A 14,412-nucleotide genomic window follows, 5' to 3' on the forward strand; every position below is an offset into this window, starting at 1 on the left:
CTTTAAACAACAATATTTTACTCATGCGAGTTTTAAATCATTCATTCTCGAGGTGAGCGTTCTTAGCGACCTTCAACGAGTTGTGGCTGAAGGGTGTCAAGTTCTGGCGGTTCCGCAGCCGGCTCCCTGACACTGCGTGGTTGCGTAATACATCACAAACATGATGTGTTTTGTAGTTTTTAGTTTTAAAATATATGAATCTTTTGTAATAAGTAGGTATGCTAGTTTCGCATCGCATAGTATCTATGGACACTAGTTGCCTGAAATAAAGTAACTAAACAATCTCCCGTAGGTACCTATCAGAAGTTGGGATCTGTACATGATGTAACTTGGATCCGTATATCATCCCTGAGAGACCACATAACTATACCTGTTGTAAAGCTGTGATTCTTGGTAGAGAGGTCCTGAGCCTCGCGTTTAGGGACAGCACCAGAGCCTGTCCCATGGCGAAGGCGAACCAGGGGAACACGACGTCGGCCACCGTCAGACCGTTCCACACCGAGTGAGAGAAAATGGCGTAACCGCCGCCGCCGGCGTTCACGAAGATCTGTAGACGAAAAAAAAATTAAGAGCCCATCAAAGTGCACACTAGCGCCACTGCTAAATAATCGTGACCTTTAAGAGCGCGCGTAGCGCGATGAATGTCGGGCGTTGCCCGACCTTTTAGTGTGACGGGCGCCGCTCTATGAAAGAGCGCGCGAAGCGCGCCGAATGTCGGGCTTTCTTTTATTGTGATGGGCGCCGGGCGGCGCCCTGCATGATAAGATGCTGAATGTCGGGCTTCGCCCGACCTTTTGAGTGTGATGGGCGACGCAGGCGCCCTCTATGTAAGAGCGCGCGAAGCGCGCCGTATGTCGGGCTTCGCCCGACCTTTTAGTGAGACGGGCGCCGTAGGCGCCCTGTATAAAGGCCGAGCCACACCGGCTGCGTGTGCCACGCAGGCGCACGCTGCAGCTCAGTCATGCGTGCAGTAAAATAAAATACTCCTGCGACAGTACCTACCTACATCATGTTATTATAACTCCCGTTGCAAATTGAAGCAGCTCACCTAATGCCGCCATTGCAATTAGAGGAAAAAAATGTCTCATACTTGAATCGAGATAATTGAGAGTACATAATATTATTCACCGACGCACAATAGTTCACAATACAACAACCTTGTTTTCCAATAGTATCGTTAATACCTAACATCGATTTGTTCCCACGGGCCAAATTAAATTTTTATAAGACGTATTTTTTGTAATCTTTGTGCTATGTTGTAAATATCCATATTAAAAACCAGCACGCGCACCGGCCGAGTTGTAAATAAATACAAGCGAGCTGTGCGTGTACACGCACAGCACCTATGCAGCACCGAGCTGTGCGTGTCCGAACCTGCTCGGTTCGCCCTCTCATAGGGAACGCAGTTAAACACAACGTCATCACTGCACGCAACGAAGCGACGTTGCCGCTCCGCTGCGTAGACGCGTGCACGCAGCACGCAGCCGGTTTGTCTCGTCGGAGCTGCGTTGCGTGCAAATCACGCGTTCGCGCACGTCACGCAAGCGGTGTGTCCTCTCGTATGAGTTTTCGTATTATACAACGCAGCGGGACGCGTACGTGCACGTGCACGTCTACGCACACGCATCCGGTGTGGCTTGGCCTTAAAAGAGCGCGCGTAGCGCGCTGAATGTCGGCTTCGCCCGACCTTTTAGTGTGAAGGGCGCCACAGGCGCCCTGTATAATAAGACGCTGAATGTCGGGCTTCGTCCGACCTTTTGAGTGTGATGGGTGACGCAGGCGCCCTCTATGTAAGAGCGCGCGAAGCGCGCCGAATGTCGGGCTTCGCCCGACCTTTTAGTGTGAAGGGCGCCGCAGGCGCCCTGTATAAAAGAGCGCGCGTAGCGCGCTGAATGTCGCTTTTAATGTGATGGGCGCTGCAGGCGCCCTGTATAATAAGACGCTGAATGTCGGGCTTCGCCCGACCTTTTGAGTGTGATGGGCGACGCAGGCGCCCTCTATGTAACAGCGAGCGAAGCGCGCCGAATGTCGGGCTTCGCCCGACCTTTTAGTGTGAAGGGCGCCGAATAAGACGCTGAATGTCGGGCTTCGCCCGACCTTTTGAGTGTGATGGGCGCCGCAGGCGCCCTCTATGTAAGAGCGCGCGAAGCGCGCCGAATGTCGGGCTTCGCCCGACCTTTTAGTGTGATGGGCGCCGCAGGCGCCCTGTATAAAAGAGCGCGCGTAGCGCGCTGAATGTCCGGCTTTGCCCGACCTTTTAGTGGTATTAGTTTTAGTGGAATGTTTATGTACCAGCGGCCTTCGGCTGGAGACCTTCCACCGTCCCGACCATCCTCCCTATAAGTGACTCGGAGGTATATATGTCACCGTAAAATTGTAAAAGTCGTTAGATTATAATCTACCTAGCGAGATTGTAAACTGTCGAAAGATTGTGTACCGTAACTTAGTGATTACAATTTAACGGATTGTTTTTCGGATTATAATCTATCGATGAGAAACCGTAAAATTGTGAACCGACACACGACGAAACGCACCTCGTGCGCTGATTGGTCGGTCTTACGGTAGGCTGTTCTGTGTCCATAGAGTTAAGAATCAAACACGGGTATCAGTCATATAAATCAAATACGCTTCAAATATTGTGTTATCAAGTATGTATTTATTATTAAGTAGAGAATCAATAATTCTGACACTATGTAAGAAAAAATAGTAACAAAATAATAAAATCAGAAACGTCAATTTCTCGTGAAAGGAAAAAATTATACAATAATAATAAGAGAGTCGGTCAGGGTCTCCGTCTCCGGCGTGTCTTCGTCGGTCGGAGTGGACCTCAAGGGGACCCAGGACCAGGACTCTCAGCTCTGGCTTGCCTTCATTAGCCGTCCAGAGGGGAGTCGTCAGAGCTATATGCTCCAGGGGTGGAAGTGCTAAAGGGCATAACGCCCCGAGTAACTTCGGAAAAGCGCAGCACACCTCACGACACCCCTGAGCCACTCACGCCGGTGTTGCGCCTGGCCGTCTTTACGACGGCGCATCAGGTTTCCATCTAACGAGTGGCGAGTCATCCCCTGCCTCGATAACTTGTGCGAGCAATGTTATGGCAGGTGTCCGGGCTCCTTTGCAATAGCCCAGTCTTTTTTCCACCCAACCTTAAACCATAGACCAGTACTATGTCCATATTCTCTACAATAGCTTCAAATGCCTGCTGAAACCGGTTCAAGGGTATCTATTGATGTACCCGTGAATGGGTTTCAGCAGGCGTTCTACATGACTTCAAACCTCTCCAAATGGCCTCTACGTGTTGGATCTATATCCCCACGCACACCTTATAAATGGCTGACCGAGCTCGAAAGAGAACGTCAGTGAACGGTCTAATAGCGAAGAGTCTCGACGAAAATCTTGAGAGACCCTCACTAGGTGGTTGGATCAAGGGTCAGATGCAGAAGGCGATGATCTTGGACACGGCGCGGATAGTCCGCCGGTTCCTCTCTCTGCAGCCCTGACCACCGGCAGTTTGGGCCTTGCCCCGCTGCTGGCGGCATCCTAGGTTAGGTTTTTATAATGTGATTATATGTATTTTTTATTGTTTTGTAAGTGTTTTTATATTTTACTTTTACTTATATTCATATTATAAATCACCTAGCCTACGAAGGATGATGAATAAACGTCCCACTGCGGGGCACAGGCCTCCTCTTATGGCTATAGTCCCCACGCTAGCCCAATGCGGATTGGTGACTTAACATATACCTACCATTTCCTCGCGATGTTTTCCTTCACCGAAAAGCTAGTGGTAAATATCAAATGATATTTAGTACTCGTACATAAGTTCTGAAAAACTCATTCGTACGAGCCAGGATTTGAACCCCCGACCTCCAGATTGTAAGTCGGACGTCATTTCCACTTAACCACCACCGCTACAACAAGACTATATGGACTCATAAACGTAACAATACGTAAAATAAAAAATCAGAAACGCAGCAATATTTCCCCTCTTTATTGTCATTTAAACTGCACTTCTTTGGTTAATCAGAGATTAATTTTAGTTCTGCAACATATCATGTAACTAATTTTAAAGTTGGTATTTAGTAATTTCCAACACGAAATCAATTTAAAGTAATCAAAACACTGTTTACATTCGACAACAGATCTATGTATTTATTAACACTAAAATATGGCGGCGCGCGGCTCACGACGTTCAACCAATCAGCGTTCGAGGCGCGTTCCTTCGTACGCCAGTTCACAATATGACGGTTTCACTTCGATAGATTATAATCTACCGAAAAATAAAGCGTTAAATTGTAAGCAGTATGTTATGGTACACAATATTTCGACAGTTTACAATCTCCCTAGTTAGATTATAAACTAACGCTTTTTACAATTTAACGGTGACATATATACACGACAGGAAAAATTTCGATAGCGCGATGTAGAACATTCTAATTTCGAAAATATACTGACGGTAAAAAGATTCTATGATTTCTATGACACTAAGCTTATGCTGCCTACGTGTTTGTATAGAAGTGATAAATTGGAAAATGGCCATATTTTTTTTTTCTGAAAGCGATATCTAAGGACTCGAGGGGCCTCTCGCAGGCCTTATCACGCATCTCAAGTCGAAATTGATAGGAACGGTAGCCATCTTGATTTTCTTTATCTTGATGAAAATCGATATCTGTGAATCCGAGAGGCCCCTTAACACGAATCTGAAGTCGAAATTGAACGGAACGGTCGCCATCTTCATTTTCTTTATTTTCGACCCGATCTTGATGAAAATCGATATCTGAGGATCCGAGAGGCCCCTTAATACGAATCTGAAGTCGAAATTGAACGGAACGGTCGCCATCTTCATTTTCTTTATTTTCGACCCGATCTTGCTGAAAATCGATATCATAGGATCCGAGAGGCCCCTTAACACGAATCTGAAGTCGAAATTGAACGGAACGGTCGCCATCTTCATTTTCTTTATTTTCGACCCGATCTTGATGAAAATCGATATCTGAGGATCCGAGAGGCCCCTTAACACGAATCTGAAGTCGAAATCGAAAAGAACGGCCGCCATCTTGATTTTCATTATTTTTGACCCGATCTTGATGAAAATCGATATCTGAGGATCCGAGAGGCTCCTAACACGAAACTAAAGTCGAAATTGAACAGAACGTAAGACGACGAATCCAGCAACATAAAAACTAGTTTGATGTATTCAAAAGGTACTTAAATACAAAATACAGTATGTAGCGGCCCCCTATTTTAAATATCTTTCGTTAAATTTCAATAATCACGATGATTTAGCAGTGGCGCTAGTGTGTTAGTGTGTGTTTAGTGTGTGCTAGACGTTGATGGGATCTTAACGCTTTGACCGCCGAAGAAGACCAAAGACGCGCACGGTGGCAGTTTAAAATTAACCTTCGTGCATCTCAATATTTCATAGACCTAGTATTTTCTATAGATGGGCCACACGCGTGCACCCGTCAAGGACGGAACATACGCAATGCGATTAAATTAAAAACACGTTTTAAGATTCCTGACAACATACCAAACATAACCTACGTAATTTGAACTAATTTGGTCGGGTTAATTGTTACCCACCATAAACCATACTAAATGTATGGTTGGGAATAAAAAAAAGTGAGACTGTGACAAAGACAAACAATAATAACGCTTTCTCTGCTACTCCTACTGAAAGAGACATAAAGACTACCCCGTTCGGTCATTTCCCCCCACCGCTCAGAACCAGTTATACTAGATACATGCAATGTTTAAAGATTACGACTATGCGTTACATACCCCCCTACACTCCCCCTCCCTCCTCCCTCCCACTCCCTACCACTGCGGGGTTGCGAAATGCATCGCATCCATAATTGTGTGTTTATAGTTTTAAGATATATGTTTTTTATGGGCCAATAGTTGCCAGAAAATAAATTTATTATTATTTTATTTATTTATTATTTATATACATTTACACGGCATTACAGCATATGCAAATACACCGCATAATTAAACTAATTACGTATTACAAATACAATAAATATATATATTATAAAGTAAAATACAGGTAAACATTAAAAGTCAAATGCAAGTGCTGGAAAGCCTTTCATCCATCATCTCAGAAAACTTCAGACTTAAAATAGACTGAAATAAATTTCCCTCCGGGAAATAGGCGTGGTTATATGTATGTATGTGTAGTTGTGTAATGTATGACTTACCATCAGAGCGATGGCAGCGCCGCGGAAGATGTCTAGGGATCGCAGTCGCGAGCGGGTCGGGGAGCGAGGCACGCTCGCCTCTGTAGTAAGAACGCGCGTTTCGGACCCCAACTCGTTGTCCTCCCTGGAATAAATACTTGTATGGTAGAGTCGTTTACAGTAGGTAGTAAAACCGCAATGTTCTGCCGCCAGAGGCAGCACTAGCACAAACTGAACCATAGAGTAACTTATACAGGGTGGCTAAAAAATAACTGCATTCCCGTTGCCAGGGAGGTTTTGGGATTATACTGAGCAACGTTATTTATTAGCCACCGTGTATATTATGCCTGAAACAGTTTTTTGACAAGTTTATACAGATTATTTGTTACGCATTGATGGCGGTTTATTTGCGGTTTGTACTAGTGACGCCCCTTAAGCAGAGTTTTGCGTAATATTCCCTATATCATTCAGTGTCGAGATATGAGTTTGTTTTCAATGGATTATTATTAAAGCTTAAAAAAATATATTCATTTATATTAATTTTAATGGCGTTTATGGTGCCCACAGTTTATAAATTTGAATAAGCGTTGGTGAGATGACATCCATGCATACATAAAAGCCACTTTCAGCATATGTATGTGATATTTTTGAGCACAGTTTAGCGAGGTAGCATTATGGAGTAGAGATGGGCCGAATATGGATGGACTTTGCCGAATACGAATATTCCGTTAGGCTAAAAGTTAAAACTGCCTAAAACGCTGAAAACAAGTTCATACGGGTCTGCGATCTGCACTCCGCGCGTGTTTTTTACCCTTCCCCTCTGGACCGGCCGGGAATGTTTATGAAAAGAAACCTGCCTGGCCGCGAAGTGCACCCGTGCCAGCTAGCGGATGCCCTTAAAAAAGAATTTGTTTATTCGGTAAATATTCCGCAGTTCGAACCGAACTATTCGGCCGAATTGAATAATATGCCGAATACCGAATAATTACCGAATGTTCGGCCCATCTCTATTATATGGAGTCATGACTAAAAAAACAGATGTCATGCCTCCCTACCCTGCGCTGCCCATTTGGTACTCTGATCTCTGTCCGATGGGGCGAGAAGAAAGAATGGTGACTTTTCTGTGCAAAGCAATAATTTAATCAATATTCTGTTTAGTGTACCGCCAACATTAAAATATTCGAGCATGTCGGGCCATGCTCAGTGTAGGGTTCCGTAGTTACCATTCTGTCAAAATAGGGCAAACGGGGGCTACTAGTACGTATCATGAACATTACAAGCATAAGGGAGTACCTTTGCAGCGCTTTGTACGTCTTTTTACTAAGAAAAGAAGATTTTTTGCAATTACTCAAAAACGACTGGACCGATCATGTTCGCTATCCCATACAACCATTTCCAGTCGCCGTTACGACGCGGTGTTGACACATCTTGTGTCGACACCGTCTGTTTCGGTCACAATTCCAGTCGCAGAGTCGTCGCCGTGTCGACACAGTTACCAGAAATGGGGAAGGGTCGACACATGACACAAAGTGACATAAAGTGTGGTCGCCGTGTGCACACATTGTTTCGGGTTTGCGACTACTTTATGCCAAAATCATTCGTTCATTCGTTCATTTTGTTCCTGTCAAATGGAAACTGTCAGATGGAAAAATACTTAAATAAAAATAAGTGACATTAATACGCCATCTCTAAAACGGATTACAAGACGTAATTATATATTGTTTGCATTTATATTACAATAGGACTTAAATTATTATGGGGAATTAAACTGCTCGAGTGATTTGATAAACTAAGTGTAATATAATCAACGCGCCACCACATTGTTTTAGTTTAGCCGGAAATGAAATTGTTTACTTCTCAGTGCCTGTGTTCATAACTATATTATTTGAAGCATTTTTAGTACTTCGATGCGTATACTATACTTAAATAACAGAAATAACGCTTTACGTATGTACGAAACTTGTTAATTATGATCTATAAATATGGTTTAAGGCTGAGAAATATTGCAGTCACAAAGTAGTTGCAATGTTTCGACTTTGTGTCGACTCTGTGTTGACACATGACACGCGCTGTCAAAAGTAATAACAAAGTTACTGGTATGTTACTGGATTTGCAAAATGGCTCCTTGTGTTGATTTGTTTTCAGATATTCTCAAAGTGTAAAAATTCCGTGGTCAGAGATGGGCATTAATCGATTAACTGTTTATTCGACTAATTAATGGAATAAAAAAAGTTAATTCTCAAATTTTAATCGCGATTAGTTTAGTCGACCTAACATAGATTGAAATTGAATTGATCTGAATATTAATCGAATAAATTATCGATTAAATCTCGATTGAAAGTTGACAGGGGGCCATTTTTATACGTAAAAATAATAGAAATGTCTTGCATGCAGATGGTAGCAAAACACTTTGTCATAAAAGTCGAGATGGGTGTCGATATATAGGTTTTAGGGAGTGCCGATTTCGAAAATAATGACCATTTTGGAATCCGAAATGGCGGCCATGCACTGTGTCATAGCAGGAGATCTAAGGTCCCGTTTTCTAAGGGGACCTTGCATTTTGGAGACAAAGCAAACCGCTTGGAACAGGTGTTCCTGGGGGTGACCTGAGCTGATTAAGCCCGGTTGCCAAGAGGTTCCCCCCAGTAGGTGGGCAGGGGAGGGGGGGTAAAAGTGCCTCCGGCGCGCCTCACTCTAAGCTTTATATCTGCATACATCTCGCAACTAAATCAAGTTTGGTGTCATTTTCGTATAATTCGAGGATGAAGAATTCATTTCTGTGACTAAATTTTCACTCACCCATACAAAAATTTTTCGAAAATCCTCTACAAATCTCTATGAGGATTTGCTCTAGAAAAAAAAATACCTGTGAATAGCCCAGTTCTCCTACTATACAGAATAGTAAACTTGTCAAACATTTTTTTTCATAACTCTGTTAATAAAAATGTTTTGTGTCGCGCGGCGTACTTGCATTGTAAGAGTGATGATTTCTGATAAGTTGTTATTCTTCTGGTGGTAGATTACATTAATAAATTACTTCTGGACGTGATATATATACAAATATAAATGAAATATATAAATAAAGATGTTGGGAAAACTTTCGCTAATAGAGTTAAGTATTATAAATGTGATAAAATTAACATAGGAGATGTTTGACAAAAAATGCGGGTTAAAATAAGATATTATATTGTTCGTAATTGCCATTACATGCCCATGGGACTGTGAATTTTAGGTTTTTTTTTAACGCAGTTGCACCTCCCTGCGCATTTTGTTTTGCAGCGGCAACGAATAAGCTCTAAACAAGCAGCAGCCGCCGCAGGTAGGCTTGTCCATATGGGCTCCCAATAACCTTGTTGTTTGGACCAGCCCCAGTCAGCAGGGCATGGTGGCTGTTGCTGAGGGGCTATAATCTGTCCCCAAACATAGACCAAATCGCGCCGTGCGCCAAAAACCGCCGTGTCGCCGAAATAATTTTCAACCAGGTTAACAAGGTGCAGAAAACCCTAGAGGCAAAGCAAACCGCTCTATGTGCGTTCCTTGATGTTGAAGGTGCTTTCGACAATACGCCCACAGAAACCATACTCAATGGTATGAAATCAAAGGGAGTAGACGAAACCACCAGATGGGTACATAGCATGCTCTCAAACAGAGTAGCCACTCTGACCATCAATACTATATATAGAGCATGAATTTTATACCACTAAAGGGTGCCTACAAGGAGGCGTTTTATCCCCACTATTATGGACCCTAGCAGTGGACCAACTTCTTGCAATCATGTCAGGCCAAGACTTTGATACACAAGGATATGCCGACGACCTTGTAGTCATCGTCAAAGGCCCTTGCCTCAACACAATATCCAACCTAATGCAAGGAGCTCTAAACACAATATTCAAATGGTGTAGAGAAAATGACTTGTCCATTAATCCGAGCAAGACTGTAATAGCCATTTAACCATTCACAAGGAAACGGAAGCTCGATAAACTCACAAAACCAAGACTTAATGGACAAATAATACCGTTCTCGGCAGAGGTCAAGTATCTAGGGGTCACCTTTGACCAAAAGTTAACTTGGAACCCTCACCTGAGAAACATTATACAAAAAGTGAAAATGGCCATGTGGTCATGCTGTCGAATGGCAGGAGCAAGATGGGGCTTAAGATCCAAATTGCTATGTGGTTATACACAGCGGCCTCCGCAGTCTGGTGTAACAAAACCAGCCAAAAGACAGCAATAGACACTCTAAACAGCCTGCAACGCACGGCTTGTTTAACAGTAACAGGCGCCTACTCCTCGACATCGGGAGCGGCCCTAGATGCACTGCTGGACATCATACCACTCCACTTGCAGGTGCAAAAGGAGGCCAAGCAGTGCGTCTACAGAATATGCACGCTAAACAGGCCAAAATGGCGCTCTCAGGCATTAACCAATCTAAAGGCCTGGGTTTTTGCGAATAGAGCCCTTAGCATGCCCACTGATGACGCTCACACCGAATGTCATCTCACCAAACTGTACACAGTAGAAATACCTCCTAGAGACAAATGGATCAACAACCAAATGTACGTCGAAGAGGGAAGCCACATCTGGTATACAGATGCTTCCAAGAAAGGCAATGATGTAGGATGTGGGATCTATGGTGAGAGATCTAAGCTCAAAGCTAGCGTCAGCATGGGCACATTGGCCTCAATCTTCCAGGCAGAAGTCTTCGCCGTCAACAAATGTGCGGAGATCAACCTGGATAGAAACCTAAGACACCAGCTTATCTACATCAACTCAGACAGCCAGGCTGCTCCGCTGGCACTAGAATCCCTTGAGTCAAACTCTAAACTAGTCCAGAACTGTAAAACAAACCTAAATGCACTGGTTTACTCCAACAAAGTTACACTTAGATGGGTACCAGGGCACTCCGACATTAACGGAAACGAAGAAGCGGACGAACTTGCTAGAAAGGGCGCAGACACACCCCTGGTCGGCCCAGAACCCTTCTGTGGAAGCACAAAACGAGATGCATATTCTCTGCTCAGCAACTTAGAAAAAACGAGAGTAATCGATTGGTGGAAGTTCGTTAAAGGACAAGAACACTCGAAAGCTCTGATCAAAGGGTTCAACAGCAAAACTGCTAAGGAGCTTTTAAGACTCAAAAGGCACAAAACCTGCGCGGTGACCAGAATACTGACTGGACACTGCAAGTTGAACAAACATATATGTTTCAAATTGGCAAGAAACAAGATGCGACATGCAGGCTCTGTCAGGAGTCAGAGGAGACTGCAATGCACATTCTTTGTTCTTGTGGACTACTAATGTCAAAAAGAAGTACCTACCTAGGGCTACACGTAGTGCAACCCTATGAGGTACAAAACATTACGGCCCAAAGAATCTGGAACTTTCTGGATGCAACGGGCATTAGTAATGAACTTAAAGGGCCGTCACAATAGATCAATGCTGGTCAATGCGACACTCAAAGGCCCACAACACCACAACAATAATAATAATGTCCCGCGGGGGCAGCTTGTGGCGAGCTGACGGTGAGTGGCGACACCGCGGACCAACCTCAACCACACAGCCACTCCAAAGTGTTGCCCTGTTGTCGCACTGTGCGTGCGGCCATTGCGGGGCCCACTCAATGAGTTGGCGAGTCACCACCTGTCATTTACAATTTTGAGACTGATTGTCACGGCAGGTGTCCGCTAGTCTCTCCCATAACCCATTATCCAGTCCATCCAACTTTCAAATCTATAGCCCATGACCTTAGTTCCCATCGCAGCACAAAAGTGCTGCACTGTAATAGTCTTTGCACCTGGCGGGGACCATCTCCGGATGTATCACATTGTGCGTTCGGGGATAGTATCCACCACATGTATCCCTTGCTTTTAGATGAACGTGCCTTAAAGGGCCTCTGCGCTGTTGGCTTCGTCCCCACGTACGCCTCCCAAAGGTCCGGGACCCCATGGTCCCGAGATATGGAAAAGACATGCAAATAATAATGTTAATTTTATCACATTTTTGACGATCTTAATATGTATTCATCTTTATATTCGGTTGTAATAAAAACATGTAATACTTATTGAGAAATAAATGAATCTAAATCTAAATCTAAATCATTTATAATACTTAACTCTGTTGGCGAAAGTTTTCCCAACATCTTTATTGATATATTTAATTTATATTTGTATATATATCACTTCCAGAAGAAATTTATTAATGTAATCTACAACCAGAAGAATAACAACTTATCAGAAATCATCTAAACATACTTAAAAATCCTAAACGCTGCATACCGCTCTTACAATGCAGGTACGCCGCGCGACACAAAACATTTTTTTTTAACAGAGTTATGAAAAAAAATGTTTGACAAGTTTACTATTCTGTATAGTAGGATAACTGGGCTATTCACAGGTATTTTTTTTCTAGAGCAAATCCTCATAGTTAAAATTTTTTAGAGGATTTACGAAAAAAAAAATTAAAAGTTTTTTTTTTAATTTTGAATTTCTCGAATTTTTTGTATGGGTGAGTGAAAATTTAGTCACAGAACTGAATTCTTCATCCTCGAATTACACGAAAAAGACACCAAACTTGATATAGTTGCGAGATGTATGCAGATATAAAGCTTAGAGTGAGGCGCGCCGGAGGCACTTTTACCCCCCCTCCCCTGCCCACCTGCTGGGGGGAACCTCTTGGCAACCGGGCTTAATCAGCTCAGATCACCCCCAGGAACACCTGTTCCAAGCGGTTTGCTTTGTCTCCAAAATGCAAGGTGGTGGACCTTAGATCTCCTGCTATCATAAAAGTCGTCATGGATGTCGTTTTATACGTTTTAGGGGGCCCCAATTTTGAAAATGATGACCATTTTGGAATCCAAAATGGCGGCCATGCACTATGCCATAAAAGTCGTCATGGGTGTCGTTTTATAGGTTTTAGGGGGCGCAGATTTCGAAAATGATGACCATTTTGGATTCCAAGATGGCGGCTATGCACTATGTCATAAAAGTCGTCATGGATGTCGTTTTATAGGTTTTAGGGGGCCCCGATTTAGAAAATGATGACCATTTTGAAATCCAAAATGGCGGCCATGCACTATGCCATAAAAGTCGTCATGGGTGTCGTTTTATAGGTTTTAGGGGGCGCAGATTTCGAAAATGATGACCATTTTGGATTCCAAGATGGCGGCCATGCACTATGTCATAAAAGTCGTCATGGATGTCGTTTTATAGGTTTTAGGGGGCGCAGATTTCGAAAATGATGACCATTTTGAAATCCAAAATGGCGGCCATGCACTATGTCATAAAAGTCGTCATGGGTGTCGTTTTATAGGTTTTGGGGGGCGCAGATTTAGAAAATGATAACCATTTTGGATTCCACTTTTATGACAAAATACGTAGCCGCCATCTTGGATTATAAAATGATCATCGTTTTCGAATTCTGCACTCCCTAAAACCTATAAATCGACATCCGTGGCGACGCAAGTTATCTTTATTTTCAGATCTAACAAATTGCTACAGAATACAAAGGACAAAAAAGAAGCGAGGAGGTAATGAAACAAGCAAATATACAGATGATTCCTCGACGCAATTGGGTGATTCTTAAATTGTGTCCAGATTTTTTTTGTCATAAAAGTTTTTATTTTTCACATATTACTCTCACAAGTTCCGTGACATTTCGACCTTGTAATTTTTTAAGTAAATGTTTTTGTTTATCTATGAGGATCTCACTAGAATAGTATAATCAAGGTATGTTTATATTTGATGAATGAAATAGTAACGCAAAAAAAAAATATATTTGTGTCTTATATTATATTCCTGCCGAAGACTTTTATTTTACCTTTTCCTTCTACACAAGTTTGGCCAAGTAATAAGAATTTAGGGCTCTCAATTTTATTTTGACTTCTACAACAGTAAAGCTACGAGGCCATGTTTGGTATCGTTTTCGTATAAATTCGCAGTACCAAATTTAGTTAAGGTATCACATTGACACCATTCCGAAGTAAAACATATAAACTTATAAAACACTTTCTTTTAAACTCCTCTTCACGCTTAAACTGCTGAACAGTTTTAATTTAAATTTGGTACACATATATTTTGAGTCCCGAGACAGGATATAATAAGTTATCTCAAAAATCATCCTTTAAAGGTGTGAAATGAGGTGTAGGGGGGAATTCAGAATTGACTTCTTGAAGTTAATACTGTTTAAGTTTAGGTTTGAAGTCATGTTTTTTCATCATTTTTAACTAAATCAAAGAT

General features: G+C 42.7%; 1 protein-coding gene across 1 annotated transcript in view; it reads right to left on the reverse strand.

The window, feature by feature from the left end:
* Positions 1–14,412, reverse strand: part of LOC134800841 (heparan-alpha-glucosaminide N-acetyltransferase-like) — a 130,536-nt gene that overhangs the window by 111,199 nt on the left and 4,925 nt on the right. Inside the window, exons 3-4 of the mRNA XM_063773398.1 lie at positions 6,201–6,324; positions 371–547 (exon numbers count right to left, since the gene is read on the reverse strand). Coding sequence (XP_063629468.1) covers positions 371–547; positions 6,201–6,324 — 301 coding nt within the window. The remainder of the gene's footprint in view (positions 1–370; positions 548–6,200; positions 6,325–14,412) is intronic.

The sequence above is a fragment of the Cydia splendana genome, chromosome 20, assembly GCF_910591565.1.
Source record: "Cydia splendana chromosome 20, ilCydSple1.2, whole genome shotgun sequence".
NCBI classification, from domain to species: domain Eukaryota; kingdom Metazoa; phylum Arthropoda; class Insecta; order Lepidoptera; family Tortricidae; genus Cydia; species Cydia splendana.